Consider the following 27,186-nt stretch of genomic DNA (forward strand, 5'->3'; position numbering starts at 1 on the left):
TCGTTAGAATCGCGGCAGATCATCCGCTTCATCCTTCTTGATAATGACGTCTAAGTTGTCTTTCTCAATATCGGAAAGAAATTTTATCATGATGACGTCGTTCCACGCTCCCTTACGTCAATATTCCCCAGCAATATGCCGTTTGCTTTTAACATGGAAGCTGCGTCACAAACCTTATTTAGTGCAGTTTGCTCGATGAGGGTATGTTTACGCTCATAAGTTGTGATCTTCCTCGGCGCATATATTTCACCGGTCTAAATCTTATCTCTCATACTCGAGCGCCGCTGGCGGCCGTTAAAAAGAATTACATAAATTGGCCGCATCTCTCAATAAGCCGCAGAGTTGAAAATTTGTGAAAAAAGTAGCGGCTTATAGTCCGGAATTACGGTGTATATATAAATATATATAAATATATAAATAAATATATATATATATATATATATATATATATATATATATATATATATATATATATATATATATATATATATATATATATATATACACACAGTGGAACCTCTCAGTTCGGACAAATCAGTGTTCGACCCAAAATGTCGAGAAATTCTTGATTCGCTGTTCGGTCAAAAAATCGGAGTTCGAACGCCGGTACGCTAGGGTGCGATGCTGAGCGGCGTACGGGTGTTTTAGCCCCTAATTATGCCTCCGAAGAAGGTCGGTGCAAGCAGGACAGGTGAAAGAAAAACAAGTTGTTCGTCCAACTATTGCCTTTAAGAAAGACATAATAGCTAAATTTGAAAGAGGTGTACGAATTTCCGATCTTGCTAGTGAATACAGCATGGCTAAATCTACTATCAGTACGATAGTAAAGAATAAGGAGGCTGTGAAATCGAGTGATGCGGCTAAGGAAGTTAGCGCTATAAGCAAGCAACTGCCGCAAGTTTTGGAAGAGGTTGAAAAACTTTTGATGATTTTTCTCTCCCCACCATCCACCACAAAGGTAAGAAATCCTATTCATAATCCTTTTTTTATTTTTACACGTTCATGTTAACGTAATCTTTCGTACGGAAGATTACGCTAACGCGAACGTACGATTAGCCTGGGTTAGCTTCATGTTTACGTTCATGGTAAAAATTCAGGCTGTTGGAACGGATTAAAACAATTTTACATTAATTTTAATGGGAAAAACGATTTTCGGTGATCGACCAAATCGGTTTTCGAACAGGATTCTGGAACGGATTAAGGTCGAGAACCGAGGTTCCACTGTGTATATATATATATATATATATATATATGTAGAAAATCGTGCCACTGGTGCTTTTCTTTTGTGAAAAACTCTAAATGTATTGCCAAAATATTTTTTCTTCAATTAGGCACAGAATTTGTAGTGTTCCTCCTCACAATTATGCATAATATCACACCCGCCGGGAAACACGGGAAAAAAGGTCTCAAAGTTGACCCATATGGCTCGCTTGTGGTAAATCTGTAACATTAATGAAGAAACACAACACCTAAATTGCCGGATGGCATTAATACAACAGTCAGCGATTTTAGTAAACAGAGATTGCATATAACTTAATCCTGCTTGGAGGTAAGCGACATTTGCTTTTTTTGGCGCGTGTGTTGCAGTTGGTAAAATTTTGCCTGGCTAGCTTCCCGTTAGCGTTGGGGCTCCTGAGGGCTCACCTGTTTTGTTTGCTCCTGGTTGGCGCTCGATGTCTGTCAACTGTGTCTTTTTTGGTCAGCTAGCCTGGCATCAGTGCTTATTTTGCTGTGTTTCTTGGTATATTCCCGGCCAATTTTTTATTTGTCACCATAGGTGTTTTTCGTTGTTGGTTCCTGGTTAGCCTGGCTGCTCACAACGTGTTTTTTTGGATTGGTCCTGGTAAGCCCTCTGTTGGCACATGTTTAACTACTTTTACAGTCAAGATGTCATAATAAAAAATACTCGATTTGGCTGGACGTTGCTATGGAATCCTCTATATGGAAGCTAATTTAATAATCAGTGTTCATTGTTGAGACATCTTATAATGAAAATACACATAACAAACTGTAAATACGCCAAAACGCCAGAAGAACACCCAGAGCAATTTGATAGGTTCAGCGGTAGGGTATAAATAGGCCTTGCGCTGTCTGCGCCGAAAGTAAATATATTGGGATCCTCGTTTGCAGAATTTTGTGACGTTTTTACAAAATAACTGGTTGCGCCTTGTTTTGAAACCATTATTTATTTAATAAATGATGGTCAAAATGATGATGAAAGTTATTGCCAGAGGGAGACAACTTTAATGTGGTATATTTGTTTTGTATTTGGGACACAAGCTCTGTGACTATTCTTCTTTAATGAATTTTATCGTAATAAAATGTGCTGAAGAATAAGCGTTTGTCTGAAAAGCAGGTTTAGCGGTTTTGTTGAAGTGTCTCTCAAAATATTTCTATGTTATGGCTCTTTGAGTCTAAAACGTTCTGGACCTCTGCTGTAAATGTTATGCAAAACAAATGGACTATTTCCCCACATGTTGTATGTTAAATAGTGTGAGATTGCCTTCAATGTCATTTTTTAAACCAGATCTTGAACCAGGTAATTTTAAATAATAAAACATGAAAATAGAAGAAAAAAACATTAAAGACTACTTGCTTCACGCAATAGTAATCTTCATAGAGCCTGGTAATCAGTCCGGGGTGTATGCCTGGATAGGCTTCAGCACACCTGCAACCAGGGATAGACTAGTTGTCTCTGAAAATACAATAACATTTGTCTCCTTAAAGTGGAATACCCGAAGGAAAACTAAAAACAACCTAAAAGAAGTATGCAGCAAATTTGCTAGCATTGGCACATTCTTGACTTTGATATAGAGGGGAATCTGAGGTGGGACTAATTTTGCAGGCTTAAAATAGCAGAGCTTATTTAAAAATAGTGAAGCGGAGAGATGCCATCTAAGTAAATGACCCAGAAAGAAAAGCTTCCCCTGGTGAACCCTCTCAAGTGAGAGTCATCTTGCGTCGCACGTCTCAAAAGTGCACAAGAGCGCGATACAAAAAAGGCAACAATTGGCTCAGAAGAAACATTTAAATAAACACGTGAGCAGAAAGCAAGCTTGCGTCCCAAATGTGCTGCACGTGCAAGCGGTCAGCTCCTTCGTCTCTGTGAGCAACGCTCTTAGCCACTATTGGCCTTTAATTTTCCGCAGGCTGCAATCTCATTAAGGTTACTATGCTGAGTACAGACGCTCACTTTCGGATTTATCAGATAAGGCTTTGCAAACAAAGCTGGTTGCTTGATCAAAAAATTATGAGAATGTATATAATGAGTGGTTGGCATTAGGGGTGGGCGATACTGGGAATCTTAGCATCTTAGTACATGGCATGATTGATTGATACTGATCCAATATAGATACATTTTAATTGTTTTTAAATGTTGGATGTATAGGGTGAAACGTGCCCTAGATGTGAGGTCGGTTAATTTAATGGATGCAAGGGTGTGTGCTAGGGATTGATGTGAATAGCAAAGGATAGCCAAAACTGACTGATATTGATGAATATGATGCAGAAGGGGTAAATCAGCGTATGCTGTCAGGTCTCTCTGCTGATGAAGGGTTGCGTGGCACTGCAACTTACCCCTTGTTTTGCTGTGGGCTTAATGTTCAGTGTCGGGAGGAGCGAAGGGGAATGCATGTTTGGTGAATGTGAGCGAGTTTTTGACTCAGGCCACCTCCCACGGGTGGGTTATGGCTTTGGTATATAGACATATTGATTAAATGTCATGATGATTCAATAATTAGTTTGTTTATATTTACACATCACAAAGATTTAGGCACTAGAAATATTTCATTGTTTTCAATAAATAGCCACAAATAAGAATACTACAGTAGAAGAAAAATATAAATGTACATTATATATACCGGAGCCATATCCCCCTAGTGGGAGGTGGCTTGAGTCAGGGACACATTCAGGGAGGTTGATACAGAGGAGGGGATTCCCAGCCCCCTCGCTAAACACTGATGTTTTGGGAGTCATTAGGTGACCAGACCCTCCAATTCCAACCCCTAATGCCGAGCGCCAAGCAGGGAGGCAATGAGTACCAATGTTAAGTCTTAGGTATGACTCGGCCAAGGCTTGAACCTGCAACCTCCCAGTTTCGGGGCGCGCGCCCTACCCAAGGCCACTGAGATGGTGGCCAAAAATAAATAGAAATATTTGTATTAAATTCTTTTTCAGAACAAAACCCAAGAGAGACAAAAAAAGAAGCCGTATAACGAAAATACAGATATGACAATGTAAATTATACTTTCCATCAGACCATATATTGAAAGTAAAGTCCGAAAGTGCAAAACATTCACTCTAAAAACTTTTGACAGTATAAGAAATGAAATACATCAACTACAACATCTGTAACAGCGCAAAAGTCAAGAGAGTCAAGCAAAAAATATGTAATGTAACCAACAAGTTTTTTTTCCGTTGTTTTACTGTTGCTTAAGTGACAACGGATTTACAGGTTTTTGTTCAAGAACAGTAGTATGTTTATATTTTTGGTTGCAGCTCGTTCTCTCTGGAGGGTAAACATTTTTCAAGTGTAAATTGCCACAGTGGGGGACCACTTGAGTGTGCAAATGACACCTGGAATTGTCCGTTTTTGTTGTTAAAAAGGAATTCCACACTGTGTTGCGCTTCCCATTTGCCTCTATCGTATTTAGCTTCTGATAAGGGTGTGCGCGCAGATTTGGCGATTTCTTCTGCTCGGCAAACAAGATGCAGTAGCAGGCCAGCTAGGGAGAGGTTCTAAAAGTGTGCCTGTCAGTAAATCAAACAGGCATAAACTTAGAGAGTGGGTGTGGGTGCTACGTGAGGGAGAGAAGGACTGCTATATCTACACTGGAGATCAAAACTTGAGAACAATTGTCAAACAATTGAATAATTCTGAAAAAATGTAATCTTCACTGCTCAACAGTTCATGGACATTTGTGTCCATACCATGCTACTACAACAATTTTTCACAAAATGGATAAGTTATTTAAAAAAAAAAAAACAAAAGAAAAAAAAAAAAGGATTTTGCCAAAAATGCACTGATCAAAATTAGAGAACGCTTTCAGGTGCCTCCCACTTGACGGTGCTAATGTGGCACATTGTGCTAATTTCCTTGATTATCTGTCAGCCCCTATTTAACTGGCAATCTAACTGCCAGTTTCACTGACTTTGTAAGATGGTGGGGCGTCCTAATGTGACTGAAAGCTTCCAGCAGCAGGTTGTCAAGATGAACACAAAAAATGATGACCCTATAAGCCATAGCAAGAAAAGTTGATCGTTCCAAATCTGTGATTTCAAGAGTATTGAATTTTTACAAAACTTCAAACTCATTCAAGTCACCCAAGAAGGCGGAGGACGAACGCAAGAGAAGACAAGTTAGGGCAGAAAATGTTAATGGCTAATTGTTTCCACACTGCAGCTGAAATTTCTCAGTTGAGTGCTGAACAAGGTATGTATCTGTCTCGCAATACAGCATCTTGCCATTTGAGAGCATATGGACTTAAGGCCAAACAAACAACAAACCTCTCATTAGCAAAAGCATATAAAAGATCAAAAACTAGACTGAGCTTTGCTGAGGAGCATGTGTGGACGGAGGAGAACTTCAGTGATGAAAGCTAATTTAATTTATTTGGGTATGATGGAACGCATGATGTTCTGTTCCATATTGGAGAAAGACTAATTCCAACGTGCATAAAGGTCAGTGAAAGTTGGAGTATGAAGTGTCATGTTTTTGGGCATGTTTTGGGCCTTTTGCACAGCTACATGGCTGAGTGAATGCAAATATGTATCAGAACCTTCTTCAACAGCACATGGTTCCTTACTTAAATTGCACAAATGGAGTGTTTGATTTTGAGTTTCAATATTTCAAATAGCTTTTTTAACTTATTATGTTATTTTATTTCAAGTTTTGGCCCTTTAGCTCCATCAGGGCAAATCACAGGTCCACACAAATTGTACATCTACACAGTCCGATTAATCCCTCTCTCGAAGAAAGTATATCAATACTTATACACCGGCTGTGTCCATAAATATCAACGTCCAGTCCAAAAATCAATGTTTGGCGGCTACAATATTTTCATCCCCCGGTGAAGGTCACGTTGCTTCAAAAGTACCTTTAAGGGAAACTGTCTGTCTATAACCATCCAATGTATGCTGATAAACATACCCATACACACAACCAAATCACCTACTACCTTAGAAATACAAGTACCGTATTTTCCGCACTATAGGGCGCAACGGGTTATAGGGCGCACCCCCAAAAAATAGTTTTTGGTCCTATATCTTCCATAGATAAGGCGCACCGGATTATAAGACGCTACAATGGGAACGTCGACAAAACAGTCAGATGATTCAGTCAAACTGATTACCCCCTTAACATTCCCAAAGCTTGCAAAGAAGCAAATACGTGTCGTAGACACGTGCGGATGCGGTGTCCGTACGATGTCACTTAAATGCGTCATTTCAAATATCATTCGGAAGGTTGAAGTCTTGGGATTCAAGAAATGCCAAACATTTCTATGTTTCTATTTTCTTTTTCGCTCACAACTTTACTGTGCATAAGACAATAAACACTTGGAATTGAGTTTAATTCACTCAACTCATCACAGCAACATCAAGATCGTTCTAAAACAAGATACCGGGAAAATATAAAGCCGCATAACTCACCTAAGTTCTCACGTTCAATAATGATACGCAATCATGGTCTTCTTACAACCGTGAGTGAAGTAAATCCAGGAGAGTAGAATATTTACAAATACAGACTAATGAAACATGTTTCTTTATGGCGTACTTTAGCAAGCTTGCTACGCCATTGCTAAACTCGGCCGATTGCAGGGTTTGTTTTGGCCATCTAGCCAATCCGAGGCTCCGAACAACTTCAGCCAATAGCGATCGATTTAACGGATGATTGACACATCTTTTTCGGCCAATTGCAGGGTTTGTTTTGGCCCTCTAGCCAATCCGAGGCTCCGAATAACTTCAGCCAATAGCGATCGATTTAACGGATGATTGACACATCTTTTTCGGCCAATTGCAGGGTTTGTTTTGGCCCTCTAGCCAATCCGAGGCTCCGAATAACTTCAGCCAATAGCGATCGATTTAACGGATGATTGACACATTGCTTAGCCAATGAAACGCCGGTATACAAATCCCAGCATACACCGCGGACTTGCTACGCCATTGCTAAACTCGGCCGATTGCAGAGTTTGTTTTGGCCATCTCGCAAATCCGAGGCTCCGAATAACTTCAGCCAATAGTGATCGATTCAAATGATGATTGACACATTGGTTAGCCAATGAAACGCCGGTATATAAATCCCAGCATACACCGCGGACTACTCCACGTTCGGGGTAAAATCGAGTCGGCGGCTGTTGAGTAAGTTGCGAGACTTTGCGAATTTAATATTGAGCCATATACAAGGCGCACTGTGTTATAAGGCGCATGGTCAGCTTTTGAAAAAAATTAAGACTTTTAGGTGCGCCTTTAGTGCGGAAAATACGGTAGTGAAGCATACTTAGTAAAAAAAAAAAACAATGAGAACTCATCCTACATAAATGGATTATAATAGCAGTCACATGGGCGAAGATCAAGCTGGATTTTCAGGGTCTGCCTCTGTGTGGAGTCCTGTACATTATAGATGAAGAAGCGGAGAAGGGGAGTGAACAGCAAAGCACTCTCAGTTACCAGAAGGACCAATCAAGCCTCCAACCCCCGCCCGCGATCACCATCAACCTAAAGAGTGCACACAGCATGCTTGAGAGCAGCAGGGGCAGAAAAGCAACACGCGTGGCTTTCCCTCCAATGAGAGTCCTTTGAGAAGTAAATCATATTTGATCCCACATAAAAAAATAACTTTTTTACACATGTACAACTATACTCTCATGTAGACACAGTCATACCTATGCACAAACACTGCTATATTCTTGCATACACAATACTATAGTCTCTCACATTTACAACTCCAACCCCTAGCAAAAAGTATAGATTCACCAGTCTTGTGCAAGCCCTCACTCAGACATTTAATTCTGTAAAGAAAACTCAGATCAGATCGTAATGTCATTCCAAATTGCAATATATTTGCATTCAGAAACACTAAGAGAAATTAAGAAAAAACTTTCAAAAGGTCAATAAATGCTACTTTTATAGAGCAAGTGCAAGGAAATAAATATGGAATCACTCAAGTCTGAGGCAAAAAATATGGAATCAGTGCATTTGAGTAAAAAATTAAGGACACACCCATTCAATTTCCTTTCCTTAATTGGGCACCTGGCTTAGATTAAGTTTGCTTGCTAGTCAGCAGTCAAAAACAATGCAGTTATCACATCTAGGAGGGCTCCTTGACTAGTGGATTGGCAAGAATCATGGCTTCAACAAGAGAGATGTCTCTTGAGACCAAAAACAGGATCGTCAAACTTCTTGAAGAAGCTAACTCTACTCGTATGGTTGCCAAAGATGTGGGCTGTTCGCAGTCAGCTGTAGCAAAGATGTGAACGAAGTACAAACAGCATGAGAAGGTTGTTAAAGTCAAGCGTACTGGTAGGCCGAGGAAGACATGCAGGCATCAAGACAAACAACTAAAAGCCATTTGTCTTGAAAACAGAAAATGCACAACATGACAAATAAAGAGAAAATGGGAGGAAATTGGAGTCAATGTATGTGACAGAATTGTGAAAAAGTAGGGTAAGGGAAAGGACTTTCATATTGAAAAAGCTAAAAGGAAACCATCGTTGACACTTAAACACAAAAGAACAAGACTGCAATGGCCAAAGAAGAGGCAATCATGGACTGTGGAGTACTGGATGAAGGTTATCTTCAGTGATGAGTCATGAATCTGCGTTGGACAAGGTCATGATGCTGGAACTTTTGTTTGGTGCCCTTCCGGTGACATTTACATAGAGGACTGCCTAAAGAAAACATCTAAATTCCCATAGCCTTTAATGATATGGGGCTGCATGTCACACACACACACACACACACACACACACACACACACACGCACAAACACACGCACACACACACTACTATACACTCTCATTAGACTACAATACTCTCAAATACATGGTATTATACTCACTTACATTACTACCCTTCTCTCTCACAAATACTATTATACTACCATACACATGGGTTATGTCTCATAGCAAGTTATTGAGGGAGTGGGTGTGTGAGAATATAAGAGTATGTGTGAGAGAGTATATGAGAGTACAATAGTATGTGTGAGAGAGTATTTTACTATATGTGAGAGAGTATAGTAGTATGTATGTGACAGCAAAGTAGTGCGTTTAGAACATTTTCATACTAACACTAATTTTCTCTTACACCAATTACTATACTCTCATATGCACACTACTATACACTCTCACACATATTGTATTCTCATACACAAAGTACTATGCTTTCACACTATACTTTCTATATGCCTATGCTGTCACCCACATACTACTATACTCCCTTACATATACTACTATACTTGGTTCATGGATCCCTTCACCGACGGGGTGGTCGGGGCACCAATGAGGGCGTACCTCGGGACAATCTTCCCCAAAGTTGGTTTTGGATCGTGCCAAAGTTGGTAACAGTCAAATTGTTAATGTTGTCGGTCCAGTCCTTTTTTTTCTTCTTGCTACAGGGTATAATATAACTCATCTGTACTTTCATTCAAATTAGTTATATCCCACAGCGAGTGTATTGTATGAGAGTATAGTAGTATGTATGAGAAAAAAATAGTAGTAGGTGTCTGACAGAATAGTAGTGCCTTAACGAGAGTACAGTAATATGTGCAAGAGATAATAGTGGTACGTGTGAGAGTACAGCAGTCTGTATGAGAGTATAGTAGTGTTTATATGGGTACATGGGTATGACTGTGTCTGTATGAGAGTTTAGTTTAGCCTGTGTGAGAGCAAGTAGGATTTAGTTTAACAGCCTCTCATACCCTCTGCCTGCTGCAAACATGGGCTTTGCATTGTAATGTGAAAGACAGAACATTCAAAGTGCTTCACACAACGGTGTATTATTTTCTCACTCTGCTAACAGGCTTATGAAAGTCACACTTTACGATCTTGTTAGGACCGGTTACATTATTAAAAGGGCACGCTCATTGTGAGAGCAGATTGAAATGTTAATACGCTCACTGCGGCGGCAGCTAACTGAGGAACTTTACAAAGATTTTGCCGGGCAAAAGATGATTTAGTTCTATTGTATAAGACATGCACCCAAGTAGGTCAAAAGACATGAGATTCTGCAAACCTCTGGTAATTCAACTAAGTAGCTAAAACTTACAATGGATTCTTACCCTTCCACCAGTAGTCCTCAACAGATATATTTTCCAAAAAATATTTTTTTTTTATTTAAAACATACCACTTAAATAAAGGGTCGGTAAACTTTTTAAGGTACGGGCCACATTGGGTTAAAAAATCTGGCCAAAAGGTCCTGGAAACCGATCCAATATTTCTCAATTATGAATATATGTCTATGTACTGGAAGCGCAATCCCAAGTGTAATTTGTTATGGTAAAGTGGTCCGCTAATGTGGTAAATTCACACAAACACAGGAAAAAAGTTCAGCCTAGAGAGAGCAAAGGGCTGCAACCAAAAATGTAAATATATTACTGTTCCTGAGCAAAAACCTGCAAATCCCTTCAGCCTATGGCAACAGAGAAAAAAGGGCCTGCTCGTTGTATTGCAGATTTTTGGGTCCGACTCTGCTGACTTTTGCTTTGTTACAGTTGTTGTAGTTGAAATATTGTTCTCAATACTGTTTAATGTTTTTAGATTGTTTACACTATTTGCACTTTCTGACTTTCTATTTAAAATATTGAGCAATGGAAGATATAGATGACATGTTGTCATTGTTATGTTTGTGTTTTTTTCATTAAATTGCTGCCTTTTTATTTGACTCGCTTGCCTTCTGTTCTGAATCAGTTGTAATAAATATTTCCATATCTTTTATACTTTAAAACTGTAGTGATTTAATGAAAAAAAAAAACATTTTTGGTTCCTAAAATCGTTGTGCTCTGTTTATTATAAATATAAACAAACCCAAGAAGGAAGGTGATAATTATTCAATAATCTTGACATTTCCAAGCAAAGAGTATCGGTATCTTCTCCGTATTGATCAATATTACCATGTATTTACTTGGAGGGGATCAAGACTACATTCCCCGTACAGCCCACCCCTCTTGTAAGCTAGTCAGGCAGCTTGAGGCCGCTCAATTCCAGAGGGAGAGTTTTCTTCTGCCCTTGAGGGGGACATTGTTCATGCTTTTAATTCCCTGCCACTCCTCTCTGGGATTTCAAGTTGGCTGGGTGGCCTTGTTTTGTTTCTTTCTCTTTTCTCTAGCTAAACATGTCATGCTACATCGCACTATTCATCCGTCTCTGAATGCCACTTCAAGGTCTTCTGTTCAGATTCTATCATTATCTTCATTATTCTAGCAAACTTTCCAATTTCATTGGAATTTCAGATTAACGTTGTGAATTTTTGTGTTTTTGTTGCAAGGTGGGACACAAAACACGACAGGATGTTGCTCAACTCTAAACTTTACACAGAAAATAATGAAGGTTTTCTAAAAAAGGATTTTTTAATCGCCATCTCTTTCAAACTTTAGCTTTAATAAAGTCACTTTGTTTAAGCACGAGTAAAATGAACGGAAATGCAACACAAAAATAAATGAAACAGAAACCAAGACATACGGTACATGTATATTCCAAATAATTTTAAATAGGTTAAAGTAAGACCAGGTGTGTGGATTTTCACAATTTGTATCGTAATGGTATAGCTTAACTCTGTTGTAAGAGTGCCCATAGTCCACTTCCTTTAAATCATGGTCTCAAACTATGGCTAATTGTTGGAGGCTCCCGTGTATATTTTGGGGTGTGTAATATTTAGCGACTCTATGTCGTTAGAAACATCGATAAAAAAAGAGAAATTTGCATTTATTTGATATAACATGAGGCACACTTAGAGGGAGCTGACATCACTGTCTGCCATCTAATCTCTATGGCTACTTCCAAAACCTCTCTTTTTTTTTTTCATTTTTCTTCTTTCCTTCATTTTCCCATTTCCTCTATACATAGCTCTTAATTCATTTATTAATGAAATCAATCTAATATTTATTTATCTTATTTTTCTTTATTGCTGTGTCTTTTTTGTTCTTTTTTAAAATTGATATTTTTGTTTTCTTACCCTGGCTTTTCTTTTCATTTTTTCTTTTTTCTCTCATTAATCCTGACTTTTTTCATTTTTTTCTTTTCTCCCTGTTATTGTTTTCTTTCTTTATCAAAAGACTGAGCAAAAATGAGAAAAATACTTTTTTGGGGTCACTTTGAGTCATCGTAGTTTGTGTCATGTGCATTTTAGCACTCATTTTCAGTTGCACTACACAATACAGCGACATCTACTGGTCAATTGTTACACACCATCCCTTTCATGTAAGTGCAGCCCTCGCTAAATATAGATTCATATATCAGTGATTGTTTTATTTAAATATTATTTCTCAACGTTTTTATGTTATTATGTGTAGCTCATTTTTAATAAGATATTTGAGAACAGTGGAATTTTAAGAGTTTTTTTTTAAAACCCAATTTGGCCCAACCTCAACCAGACCCTAGCTCCAGCTCCCCTATATCAATTGAGTTCGAGACCCCAGATTTAAGGCCGATCAAAATGACTCATGTGTTCCTCTTTGATTCTTTTCAGGTGAAAGCACATTTCTGCTTTTCTTTATTGACAGAACAACAACGTAATAAAATATTGTTTAAAACAACTTAGACATGGCACTGAAAGGGGAAAAATAAAAAACTAGCTGGAGAACCTTTAGCCACTGCACCCATGCGTTTCGCCATATTGAATTTTCCTCTTAAGGACAGGAACATGCCAGCATCTTTTATTTTACTATTTCATTTTTACAAGCTGCCTTAGCCAATGAAACATCAGAATGAACATGCGATCGTGTCCTATACATCAGACAATTTCATGGATTTTTTTAGAGCCATTTTATGACAGATTCGCCCGGGTTATAAAAAAAACAATGTATTAAACAAATACGCCCTTGCAGTCTTTTAAAGAGTGGATCCAGGCGGCAAAGAGACGTTTTGAGACAACCACGATTTTTAAGATTGATGACTTTAAAACGGCCTAGAGGACAAACAGTTACCACCAAGGTTAAAACAACACAGCTGTGTAACAGAAGGAAAACAAGCATACTGCACTTTATTCATTTGTAGCAGTTAGTCACATTTAAAACCCTGATCGACAGTCATAAACTAACAGCACATAGGTGATGCAGAAGGGACATTGTTAGGTCTATCATCTTACTTATTTGGGTAAAAGACACAATGAAAGACAAGATACGTCAATTTTAGCTTATGGGGAGGTGTGATCACCAGAAATTGAGTCTTATTTGACCAGCTCATCAACAGCCACCTTCTTTACAACAAACAGTTCAGTCACATAATTGGGGGGAAGGATATCTAACACTTCAATACTAACGTTTATAAGTGTAAAACGGGGACCATCACAGATTACAGAATCACACCTATTGTTAGGGTCTGACATACCTCCTACCAGCAGATGGCCACAACTGGGGTTTTGAAATAGGCACAAGTTTGTCCAGTTAATAGAAAACTGTGCTCAATTATCCTGAACCCTTTAAAAGGACATTTTGATCAACAAACTTCGTCTGGTCATTGCGTCATTTTCATATCCACCACGTTGGTTTCTCATTTGGACATTTTGTTACTTTGTTTCTTTATTTCTTGGATTTTCTATTTCCCATTTCGGTTTGATTTTCTGTTTTTTGTTCAGGCATTTTGTTGGTTGTTTAAAGCCCACTTGTTTGTTTGGTGCTTAGTAGGGCCTGGTAAACTTGAATAGTTCACTTACCTCAAAATAATAAAGCTCCCTGAAGCAAGGAAAATGCTTTACTTAAGGATAAGATCCATGCAATGTTTAATATTTGTAGAAAATGCATAATAAAATGACAACTTTCCCATGGGAAATAAACTCCAATTGGCCATTTATTGATGCTGGCACACCATGTATATTATTATTATATTACAAAACTTCACAAATAGAAATAAGAATAAACAAGAAACCTAAAAATAATGTTGATGGTCTGGATTATTTGCACATTACTTTGATTGTTTTTGGACTTGCTTATGCAACACTTTTTCAAAAATACATGGTTGGTTTACAAGTATTGAAAAACTGATGTAAGAAAGCAAATCATTTTTGTAAAATGCTTACCTCCTCTTCAAAGGGATGAGATAATGAATGATTGACAAAATTATTTAATTTTGATAAAAAGGCACTGTTTTTCGTAGGCAGGTACAAAGTTGCTGTTAGATTTTTGAGACTTTTTGCCAGTCCTGAATGGGTAACTTAAATGTTAGTTATGCACTGAAAGTCTCTGGACTCAAACTAACACATTTTATTAAAGCATAAACCCATTGCATATCCTCTATCCACCATAAGAGTATATAGTATGGACCTGTGAAGAGGCCTAAATTGGAAGCTGATTTAGATGGAGAAGGAAATTATCAGAGTCATACAACATGATTTTATCTTAGTTCAAGTTTTTTATAAATCAATACAATCTGATTCAGAAATCACTAAAATTCTCTTAAACCGATTCAGTTTCATAAAAAAATATGTTTTCAGAAGCCTTGTCTTGAGTGTCAAAAATGTCCAAAAAAATTTTTGTTTTGTTTTCTTAAAAATGTTCTGTATACTTTGGCTCTGCTAATTAGTAAGTATCAAGTCTCTGGGAATAACTTCAGTACATATAAAAAATCATCACTAGATTGCAGGAATGGCGTTGATCAGATCTTTGTCAACACATTCAATGCCTAGTTTTGTAGGCGGGTCATATGCCAAGTACGCACAGTGTGGTCAAAAAAGCAAAAATATAAGTACAGACTGTTAACACTTAAACACTTAATTATTTTGAAATAAGATGAGGAAGACCCTTCGTCATCGTCAGGACAGGGAGGATGATGTTTCGCGCACGTCTGCAATCGCAATGACAACCCAAATCATGTGATACCTTCACAGGAAACATCGGCGGCTGAAAGGTTCTTGCAAAGTTCATGCATTGTTTATGGATACGTTCAGTGTTTTGCATTAAAATGGGGGCTATTTTGCAAGCAAAGTGCCCTTGTGTTTATCAAAACCATTTTTAGATATTGGAGGTATCGAAATATGAAAAGCACCAAAGTGAAACTTCTTGAAATGCACAAAAAGCTGCTTTTGTCTTGGAAAAAAATATTTTGAAGAAACTAAACAATGATAGAATGTTGTTTACTCTTCAATGGTAAAAGATAGAATCGGTTTTTTTTTTCAATCTTACCTTTGATGTGTAAAATGACTGTATCGCTACAATGTTACATTTTTTTGTAGGCCTTCAAAAATGAGTTAAAATGGCAGCAATTGGCTGGCACCGGCACTTCCCATTTGAGAGAAACGTCTGGCACTGAGTGAGTATATGATCTTTTTCTTACCGTAACTGAAAAATATTTTATTCTATTTTTGTTGCACATTTTTTCTAAATCTCAGATTTATCCATGTGCATACACATTGGTTCATTTCCGAGATTAGTGGTGCTGAATTTTGAGATCAATCAGATTTTGCAAAGCTATACAGAAAGAGACAACTCGTAGCTCTGCATATTGCAAAATTGAAGAGTAGTTGCGGGATGAAAATATTATTACAAAGGCGTTTTTAAATCATTGAAATGGCAAGAAATATTATAAGCTCCTTGCAGTCCAGCAAGAATATTTGACTGAACAAAACAAAAATCTTCGAAATTTGAATGCTCTTACTACTCTTCTGCAGTAAGTATTTTTACACATATTTGATTGAGAAAAACAAAGAACGGATACACTGATTTTTGGGGAAGGGGAAAATCTTTTTTAGCTTGGCCTGTAAACACTTAAGTCCTTCAGGTATGCCTTACTGATTTGGCCCTTTAAAATTTGAATTTATTTAGATACTTATTCAATAAAATCCTCAGACAAAAAATAGGGTTTAATTCCGTATTATTAATTTTCTTTGGCTTGACCTGTACATTTTTTCTCAATTAGGGTTGACAGGTTGCCTTGAAGTAGGCAGTTAGGCCCAACCCATCATCCAACATTTATGTGAATGATATCAGCCTATTACACAATTCAAACTGTTATGAGTGAGCTCAAAACAACTTCTCAAAGTAGGGAAACATAGGTTATTTATTGATATGGAAAGCTCAAGGGAACAAAATGTGCATCTTTAGATAATGTTTCAATGCTAATAAGGGTGTGAGGTTGTGTTGCGCTTAGAGGTACATTTTTCTTGCACATATTGGAAAAAATCCAAATTATACAGCCTTTTAATTCAGAAGCTACACTGCATTATGAGGAAGGATCAATAGTAGCAGACTCCACAATAACCAGTTTACTAAACGATCGATCAAAGACCTGCCACAGTTCTAAACTCAAAACTCCTCAGTGGAGTTTTAGTGTTGCAGACGTTTACAAAACTCCTTTGAGGATTGTGGCGTTCCAATGATCCTTGATAGATGGGATTGAGAAAAAGTATGAAATGTGGTTGAAGCAGGGATGAGGTGGATTTAATATTACAGCTTTGTGGTTGTCTTTTAACCATCAACACGTTTTAGCATAACAGAGATCAAAATTATCTAGGAATAAAGCGTAGGGCATTCTTGGAATATTCTGTTTTGATAGACCAAGTATGGAAGGTTTTGATTTGAATGACACAGCCCAAACAAAACACAATGACCGCTAAGTGAATCATGTGGGGAATCCCTGCGTCAGTCTGCAGCATTTAAGCATTAATAAAGGGGAGTAATTCAATTTGCAAATCGGTGTATGCCTGTCGTGTGCACGCCACACGGTTTTAATTTTATTACAAGCAATAGAAACATGAGACCCCAGCATAGGTGAACCTCCCACATCAATATATTATACCCGCAACAATCTGAACGTAAAATTTGTGATAAAGCTCAAATGAGCAAATGTAACTACCTCATTACATTTCATTTATTTCTCCTGACTATGCATCATTAATGAACAATGGAATTGTTGCACAACATGAAACATTACTTACAATGTAACTCATTTATTATGTAAGCAAACCTCTGTACAGTAAAAGAAAAAAAGGATGAAAAACCGCCTGTAAAAATAGCATGTTTCCATTTCCGTCTCTGAATATTAATAAACTGCATGAATAATTAATCTCGACAATTATGGTGTAGTGCAAAAGAAGAGAAGACTTAACTCAAGTTGTGTTTGTTCAGATGAACATTTAAACCCCAACAGTGTCTAGACACTGTTTAGCCAGGGACTGACAGATTTGCCCGGTCTTGCTGCTTCATATTTATGATCATCACTAAAATACGTCTCTGTGATGATTCACACCACTTTTAAAACGACGGCGGTATAACTAAACCTGCAGGCTCGGCTCTCGACCTGCACTAATACATAAATAGTTATGGGTGTAGAAGTCGACCAGGAAGGAATCTTTCATGATTAGTTCTCAACCCTTCAACATTATGTTAGCAACCAGCAAATGACACGATCAGAGTGATAACTAATCGGAATGTTATTCGTAACAATATACCGTAGTAAGTATAGTGGTACCTCCTTATACAGGCACCTCTAAACACGAGAATTTTGATATACGAGTTTTGTTTTTAGCAAAAATGATATTGCTCTACGGAGGAAAATCCAGTTCGTGAGCAGCCCCAGAGGCTACCACTGGAGATCACTCAACTCTTGTGACCATTCACCGAGATCAGTTCGGTCCAGATTGCGCCACTAGCCACTTGTTTCTGGTTCTTAATGATTATACCTGAACCTGTCTTTCTCAGCAAGTTATTTTTTAATCACATTTATAGCATCTCCTTTTTGTGACTTTTTATGACCTTCGCCATAAGTTCTGAAAAGGGAACGGGTCAGGTGTCTGAGTAAAAATGCAGTATGGTGACAATTGAAATGAAGCAAGAAATAATAGAAAAACACAAGCGTGGTGTTCGTGTGAGTCACCAAGCCAAAGAGTACAATCAGGAAACAGCTAGTGTTGTTGGCAAAGCTGCATAAAAATATATGCAGCGCTTTGCTGAAATCCGTTTTATTCCTGTTGCAAAAACAACAACAACAAAAAAAACGAAAAAGAGGATATATATGAGGAACTAGCGTCTACAAGAGAGATTAGAAAAGTACTGTCATTGTGAGAGGAAGTTTCTGCTTTTGTTGAAGATAATCATCCAGAAAAATTGGCAACTGGTCGTGTGACAGCTTTCTTTAATGACAATTGTCTCAAACATTTCCCTAAAATTTTGAAATCTCGTTGAATACGTTTATTTTCAAAAGACCTGTAGACAGTGATAACGTTGAATAAGTTCTCCAGCAAAATTGGCAAAAGAAAGTGATGAAAGAAAAATAAACCTTGCAAAAAAAAAACTGTGCCGTAAAAATGTTATGCGTGTTCAAGTTCATTTAAAGTAAAGTAACTTTAATTTTAAGTGTACAGTGTGTGCTCACGTATCATTAAAAGCTGTGCGCTGTCACTCATGCCACACTACGCATGGACGCACATTCGTTACAACAGCTCGAATCCCTCCATGGCAAGTGCTCATAATAAACTTTTATTTTTTTAAGGTCATCTTATGTATCTTTTTACTGTTTTTTTATGTTTGATTACAATTTGAATGCATTTTCAGGGACCAGGAAGATGAAGTATGTTCTATTGCTGTTAAGGCTTTTTTTTAATCTTTTTAGGAGGCCAATTAGTTTTTCGTATTGGGAACATTCACACGAACAATTCGAGCTACGAGCATGATGCTGGAACGAACGAAGCTTGTATGTATAGGTACCACTGTACAAAACATCACATTTTCTAACATTGCATACTCATGTTCATAAATTTAAAAAAACAGTGTTTGAATTTTTTTTCTTAAAATGATCTGCAGGAAGAGGGCAGCACGGCGGCGCAGTGGTTAGCGCTTGTGCGGCACAGTTCATGTCATGGGAACCTGTCGTGGGTTCAAATCCAGCTCCAGACTTCCTGTGCGGAGTTTGTATGTTCTCCCCGTGCCTGCGTGGGTTTCCTCCGGGCACTCCGGTTTCCTCCCACGTTCCAAAAACATGCATTTCAGGTGAATTGGCCGGTCCAAATTGTCCCTAGGTGTGAATGAGCGAATGAGTTGTCTGTCCCTGTGTGCCCTGCGATTGGCTGGCAACCAGTTCAGGGTGTCCCCTGCCCACTGCCCGGAGATGGCTGGGATGGGCTCCAGCCCCCCCGCGACCCGAATGAGGATAAGCGGTACGGCTAATGAGATGAGATGAGATCTGCAGGAAGCAAAACATTGGTCAAAAAACGCTCAGTTTTATTCATTAGTAACATCATTTAAAGTTGGAAAAACAGCTGTGTAGGAGGAAGAGACCTTTCCGAGGGTGGCTCTGTTTTGAAAGTGGCATAGGACAACAGAGCTGCAAGCTAATGATGCTTGCTGAAGAAGAGCTTTGCGTCATGCTCCGTCGGTTTTTCATTACCACTTCACTCAGTCCTCCAGTACATCGGCCTATGCAATATTTGTAATTACTGACAGTACGCCTGTTTTTCAGGGCCCATAATCATCTGTTTTTCCACTTCAGGGAACTAATAACATCACCTCTAACCCATCCACCCCCTTCCTCAATACTGCTGTTCTAAGTAGCCCATTTCCCTGCTGACTGAGTGAAAAAAAAAAAAAAAACAGCAGTATCGCAGCACAGCACGATTCAAGATGGTGTCCAAAGCAATTTTAGCACCAATAAAAAGCACATGGAGAATCAGTTCAACTTAACTACTTTAATGTGTTGCATTTGTTTTTCATCATTTTTAAGATTCTGTGTTTTTTGTGTGACCACTATTTTTAGTACACAATGCGCCCTTTTTCCGCAGCAAAAACAAAATGCATAATAATGATATATATACAAAATCATACATGGACTTGCTCCCTCTTATCTTTCAGATCTGATTTCCCCCTATGTCCCGGTCCGAAGCCTACAATCTGAGAGTGCCGGTCTTCTGGTGATCCCAAGAGCAAAGAAGTGTTCTGCTGGTTCGAGAGCGTTCACCATCCGGGCACCGGTGCTGTGGAATGCTCTTCCCCCTGAGATCCGATCTGCAACCTCAGTGGAAATGTTTAAATCTAAGCTTAAAACTCACTTCTACTCCATAGCATATGAATAACCTACTCTTCTCGTCGGCTGAAAAATAGTCTGTGTAATATAATGTAATAATCTGTGAAGCCCTTTGAGACTCTTCGTGATTTAGGGCTATACAAATAAAAATGACTTGACAACACCAGAGAATAACGCTGATTAGGTACGTTTACATGCCAGAAATAGTCTGATTGACTTTAGAATATTGCTGATGATCTGTTTAAGTAAAGCCACGTAAACGCACACAGAGATCTGATTATGGTTTAAAAGAATAGAATTTACTTTTATTGTCATTCTTTGTAACCATGCACACACAACGAAATGTCGATACACCTGACCCGTACATTAAACTGTAGCCAGCCGATGCAGCCGCAGCCAAACAGGGCGCCGCCATTTTAGTCATTAGGTGACCAAACCCCCCAATTCCAACCCAAAATGCCGAGCGCCAAGCAGGGAGGCAACGAGTACCAATGTTGTCTTAGGTATGACTCGGCCGAGGCTTGAACCAGCGACCTCCCAGTCTCGGAGGGGGCGCCCTACCATCTAGGCTACCGAGTCGGGGGTCGGCAAACCCCCAGCTCTGAAGCAGCATGTGGCTCTTTGGAGCTGCGGAGATGCTCCTTGGCGCTTTTCCAAAAATATTTTGAAATTTAAAAAGATGGGGGAGGGAAATATATTTTTATTTTAACATGGTTTCTCTTGTACAATGACACTGTCACTTTTAACCTTTTCCAATGCTGTAAAAATGTGTAGAATAAATATTAGATTTTGATTATTCTGGCACATCTCTCTCGTGCTAGTTTTCCTTCCTCTGCCCTGTTTCCTTTGTTAGAGTTGAGCAGAGCGTAAACTCTGCCCTTTTTAAAGAGCCAGTGTCACAACACAATGCTACACCCTTAATTTCAAAACAAAGTCACATTGAACAAGTAAGAACACAATCCTACTTGTTACTATTTTAGTAACAAAATAGCTGTTTTTAATAAGTGATTCTGATTTCTGAATCAGTATATTTTTCGAATGACACTTAGAGATAATATTTGTGCTCAGGCCCAAGGATGGGTGTGTTGGTTTGGTGTCAAAAGAGAGCGAGAAGAGGGTGCATCTGCATTTGACCCAGTCACTGTCTTGTGTGACATTTGCACAACAAGCAATATACGGGCATGAGTTGTAAACACATGAGACGTTTTTGAGTGAGGAAGGAAAAAGATCACGGTACTTCATTGATTGTGAGGAAAGACATGAATAAAATAATTTATTTAATGATGAAAGACGAATGCAGAAAAAAATTCTACTTGCATAATAATGTTGCTTGTGCTTCCCTCTCTTCCAATCAGGTTAGTCTCAAACAACGTTATATGTTAGCAGTCATGTCAACAAAAAAACCTGAATTATGATCTCAATTGGACTATTCTCTGCAGGTAACATTCCCATTGTCTGATCCATGCTTTTGTATTGTTTGCACTTATTTTACAGTTTTATGGGTGGGTAAACATTAGGTCCAAGGGTTAAAGTTTTAAATGTCTCTGGACTGCTGAGTCATGTGTTGCTTGAATTAATTTTAGAGTTGTTGTCTTTTATAAATCATTGATTCTAAATACTTGACAAGTGGGTGAAATAATCGATTGCCCTGAAAAACACTGTTAGTTATATTGCTAAGTTTGACCCAAAATAGGGTAGATGACCCTCAGTGAGAAGATCAACACTGTACTGAAATGTAAAAATATACTACTGATAATAAAATTTAAAATAGCTGTTTAACCAAGGCTCACATGATTTCTACAAGTGAGTCCGAATAGGTCAAGAGCAACTGTGATTTTATATTCAGTCGTTCGCAAATTGGTATAGTGTTTGCTAATAATAATATATATATAATATATATGTCCCTGTATAACCTCATTTTGCAGATAATTAGTAAACACAAAGAAAATCTAATTTTGCTGCTACCTATTGATTTGGATGAATGTCACAGTTTCTCGGCTGATCACTGGAGGAAAGCAAGGATACTGAACAATGGTATGCTTTTTTGCGAAGAGAATATTGGGCAATTTCTTGCGGCACACTAGACAAGTTCTCAAAGCACACAATTGTGCCCCAGCACACTTATTGAAAAACACTGAAGTACTAGATCAAATTTGCCATGATTCAACTAAAAATTTGGGTCGGAGAAGACTTCCCATACTTCTCCCCACCTTGGCTTGAAATTCACATTGCTATATTAAAAGAGATGCAGATGGGTCCTGACAAAATGTTGACAACCTAATCATCAACTATCGGTACATAACAAGCAGGTGGGGAATTTATAAATAAAACTCACACCAGCCTCAATTTGCCACCAGTTCTGTGAGAAGCGCTAAGCCCACAGCACACTCAAACATGCCACAGCTGGTGCAATGCAAACAGCTACACTGACAAAGTTTCACATGTCGAGTTATGACGCATGACAAAATCTAGCAAAAATCATGTCCTTGAAGCTCAACATGCATGCATTCTTAACATTTTCACAATGCATTTTTACAAATAAATATACCAAGAGAAATTCACATACATTAAAGCCCTAGTGTGTCACATATGACGACTAGATGGCACTGTTGTCTAATGCAAACCAAAACCAGAGCCACGGCACGCAAAAACAGAGCAAACAAACATGGCGGCGACTTTCGTAAGGATTACACTTATGTAAAAGAAATACAAATTTCTCTACCTATATTTTTTTTATAAAAAATACTATTGTTATGATAGTTCATGTAGTTTTGCCGAGAACTCAAATCAAAGTTGTTTTTTTTACTGAATGAAATATTTTTGTACCACGAGGAGGCACTAAATATTACACAATGTCCCTTTAAGCCTACCAATAGATGCTTTTTCCCCAATTTTAGAGGATTGAAATTTCTATGACAATACCATAACCTAATGGAATAAGCTCCAATGTGGCAGTTGTGCATGTGTCCACAGAATGAGACCATGCAGAGAGATTAATATTCTCGCAGCAGGAGAAATATACAAACACACAAGCGTACAACAATGACACACACACAAAATCACTTACACACTCCTTGCAATCAACCACACTGGGGTCTAATCGATTCTGCTTATTCATATTGAAGCACACACGTCGGGGAAAACCAAAAGAATTGCAAGCAGCCCGATGAGGACAAGGACATGTTTCTGGAAATCTATTTACCATCTATTACATTTCAACAATGCAGCACGGCGGCGCAGTGGTTAGCGCGTGTGCGGCACAGTTCTGAGGTCGTGGGAACCTCCTGCGTGGGTTCAAATCCAGCTCCCGACCTTACTGTGCGGAGTTTGTATGTTCTCCCCGTGCTTGCGTGGGTTTCCTCCGGGCACTCCGGTTTCCTCCCACATTCCAAAGACATGCATTTCAGGTGAATTGGCCGGTCCAAATTGTCCCTAGGTGTGACTGAGCGAGTGAGTTGTCTGTCCCCGTGTGCCCTGCGATTGGCTGGCAACCAGTTCAGGGTGTCCCCTGCCCACTGCCCGATGATTGCTGGGATGGGCTCCAGCACCCCCGCGACCCTACTGAGGATAAGCGGTGCAGCTGATGAGATGAGATGAGACATTTCAACAATGATTCTATTGCATTTCTCATTGTAAACCTCTTCTTACAATACAGGTGATGGTTTTTATCATTGGTCTGGTGAGCTGCAGAGAGCACGATTTGATAGGTTACACTGCGAAAAATCAAGGTAATTAAGTTAGAAAAATATCGTAAAAATAATGAAGATAACATTCTTTTCAGATTTTTTTCATTATACTGTTGTCGATTTAGCTAATTTTCTATTGAAGGTATAATTATGACTACAATTTTTTCTGGATTATTTATTTGTCATTATTGTTAGGAAAAGATTTTTGGGTTTGTTATTCTGATTTCAGACGATCAAAACTGATTTGAATTTCTTTTTTATGTAACATGAAAGGGGGAATGACAAGTAAATCATTCTTGTTTTCCTTTTACTTCCAGAAACCTCGAAAATAAGTTTTCTGAGGATGCCATGTTATTTTGGCTTACTGTTGTACGTTGTTTAAAATTTCAAACTGCTGTTCATTATTTTGTCTATTCTGTGCTTTTTTGCCATTATGCTGCTTTTTGATGATTTCCACACCCATTAAGCATGATCTGCTTTTTGTAACTGACAGACATGTTTGACAAATTTACCAAGACCAATTGATAAGTTCACTCTGTTTTTAACAATGTACACCTGCAAAGGAGATCGCATATGATGCCAGTTCGTTACTTTGACTATTTTAAACCGTTTACATCATTGTCACCAATGGCCAATATTGTTGCTTTTCTTTGGTCACCGCACCCTTTAGGGCGGATCTGGTTTTTGTAACCCCGGGGGTTTAATTTAAAAAAGGGAGACAACCTTTAGAAATAGGTAGAACTGGTTGGAATTTCTTATCTAGGGGCTTTGTACGGACCTCATCTGTTTTTCTTGATCATCAATTGACGTCTTCTCTCCTCATTTTGAATGTCTGTTAAACTATAAACTTATCAATCATATCTATTTTATATCTATTTAACATAGTTTGTAAGTACACACAGCAAAACAAAAATGTAGTTGAAAATGTGAAAACAAGTTATGTCAGAAAGAACGAAAACATTTTGTAAAAATGAAAGAAAAAAATGAACTCCCAAAACCAGCAAAATGATTTGTTAACCGAACAACGTTTTTGCTACATCCACACTTGTTCATTGCCATCACCATTCATGTAAACAAAGCCACAATAACATATGAGAGAGTTTGTCATTCAAAACCAGCAAGAACTTAACTGACAAAGCTGAATAAAACCACTTTCAAAAGCTGTTCAACTACTGGTTTATACTATATGCGTTGTATCTCAAATAGCGATGAGCAACTGGAAGAGAGAGCCTTTAATGAATGTTGAGATTGTACAAACAAATATACATTAAAAATCTCAAATACTAATTCTGTGAACTGCTGTGTCCATCTTATGTAATATTTACCTAATTCACCAAGTACCAGTATATTTACAGCTAAGATAATTTAGATATGTGTGATAATGTTCCTAAATCAATATTTTAATGTGTCAATTTGAATTAATAAATAATGAAGAAAATAATAACTCTTTGCACTTGTTTGTGGTGTTTGTGAAATCCTCTTAACATGGATCTGTCCAGTCTAGCATCAAAAAGCCTGTGACAACATTTAATAAGGTGAGCTCACCAGCAAACTCTCTTTTAGCGAGTAGTTTCTCAGCGTCTTAGGGTTGAGGCTCAGGGCGGCGCTGCCGTTTTCTAGAAGACTAAAGTTGTCGAAACGCTGTACGTTGGGGTGTTCCAGTGGCACTACTTCATTTCTTAGTGTCACCTGCAGTGTAAAGGAGGCAGATTGAATAGAGATGTACTTAAAAAGACAGCTGTGTATTTACAGAGAATCCATATTCTTAGCCTGCTTCTCAGCAATGCACTACCCTTTCAACAGCATACTATAGCACCACCATGTTTGCTCTTACTTTTAAACAATGTTTTTAACCAGTGTCCCGGGGTACAATAGTGTGCCGTGACACCTTGCCTAAATTGCAGCAGGAAATTGCCTAAATGTATCGTAGCAAAAAGCATGCCTTTGTTTAATAACTTTGCTTTTTTCCTGTGATCAGCCAGGTTACGAACATTCATCCATTTCAGTAAGTGGCATATTACTTTTTTATCTGCTCATGAAGTAGTGCAGGGAAATATACTTGGTAACTTTATTTCAAAAATATGTTTGAGATTGCAATGCAATAACAATATGATAAATAAGAACATATCTTGCAAATAATAGAGTTTCATTATATTTTTATTTAACAAACAAAACTGAAAAAAAAACTTCCCCTGGACCGCAACATATTTGCTCATGTATGTAATGTTTCTAGAAAAAGAGGCTAAAAATACAGTAGAACAGATTAAAGTTAGTAAAAATCTGAGAACAAGTTTTTTAGTAAACACTAAAAACGAGAGAAGACATTGATAAACTTAATGGGGCAGAGAGCCCAAACCTCACTTAAAGAAACTCCGATCTGTTGTAAAAGCCATCCTCTGAGTCCTCTTGTTATTACATCTCCTAGTTTACAAAAGATTTGCCCTAAAGGTGTGGGTTTCAATGAACAGTAACATGATTAGCAGATAGTAACAATGATCTAAACAGTGCATTATAGTCAAAATAATGAACAACAATGTGCAATGTTGGTCAAAATAACAAACTGACATCCTATGTGATCTCTTTTGCAGGTGTCCTGTATTAAAAACTTAACAAAGGTATCAATGTACAATTGAGGTTACAAGATCATTTGACCTTAAAAATAAATAAATAAAACATGAAACTGGGGCTATGAATGATTTTTTAAAAGGTTTAGATGAACGGTGTGTCGAAATTTTTCAATGAAATAAAAGTGTGCCTTGGCTCCAAAAAAGGTTCTTCCAGGACCCGCTTGGGGTGGTGTAGGAGCACAGTGCAGAAACACGGATTAGTGAAGCAATGGATGTCTTTATTCGGACAGGGTTCGTACACGGGGAGTAAGAAACCACGGCATCAATATCAAGATCACCAGAGGCAGCAGTCGTGGTCTCAGGGGTAGGTGATCCTGTGAACTCACTTTGGCAAAGACGATACTCCAAATTTCGGCACGCGGGACGGGTAGTCCGAAGAGGAAACAAGGGTTCAGTACACTGGAAAACACTGGAGAACTAATGCAACTATAAGCCATACATTGACGTATTCAAGTACCGTCTCAAAATGTTGGTGCGTCCATTAAAAACTTGTTCAAGTCAGGAAGCAAAACATTTGAAAAATGTACACACAGATAAGAAAAGAAAGTTACATTTTGTTCTCATCATCTGTACTTGTCTATGGACATTGGTTGATTCGGAAAATGGAAAGCTACCTATTCTCTAACGGATTATTCCTTCACATTGCTGCTTTACTCGCACACACACAGACACACAGACACACACGCGCAGGCGCATGCACGCACAAAACAAAA

The 27,186-nt window shown here is 38.2% G+C and overlaps 1 protein-coding gene across 13 annotated transcripts in view; it reads right to left on the reverse strand.

Annotated features, from left to right (window-relative positions):
- The window catches only part of rimbp2b (RIMS binding protein 2b), a 193,761-nt gene that overhangs the window by 133,957 nt on the left and 32,618 nt on the right, over nt 1-27,186 (reverse strand). For 11 of the 13 annotated variants that reach the window (XM_088335441.1, XM_088335449.1, XM_088335448.1 and 8 more), the window contains exon 2: nt 25,392-25,535. The exons of the other annotated variants lie outside the window; for them this stretch is intronic. In XM_088335441.1, the coding sequence (XP_088191567.1) occupies nt 25,392-25,535 (144 nt within the window). The remainder of the gene's footprint in view (nt 1-25,391; nt 25,536-27,186) is intronic. 13 annotated transcript variants of the gene reach the window in all.

This window comes from Urocampus carinirostris, chromosome 5 (genome assembly GCF_059441175.1).
Source record: "Urocampus carinirostris isolate Australia breed hairy pipefish chromosome 5, RoL_Ucar_1.0, whole genome shotgun sequence".
Classification (NCBI taxonomy): domain Eukaryota; kingdom Metazoa; phylum Chordata; class Actinopteri; order Syngnathiformes; family Syngnathidae; genus Urocampus; species Urocampus carinirostris.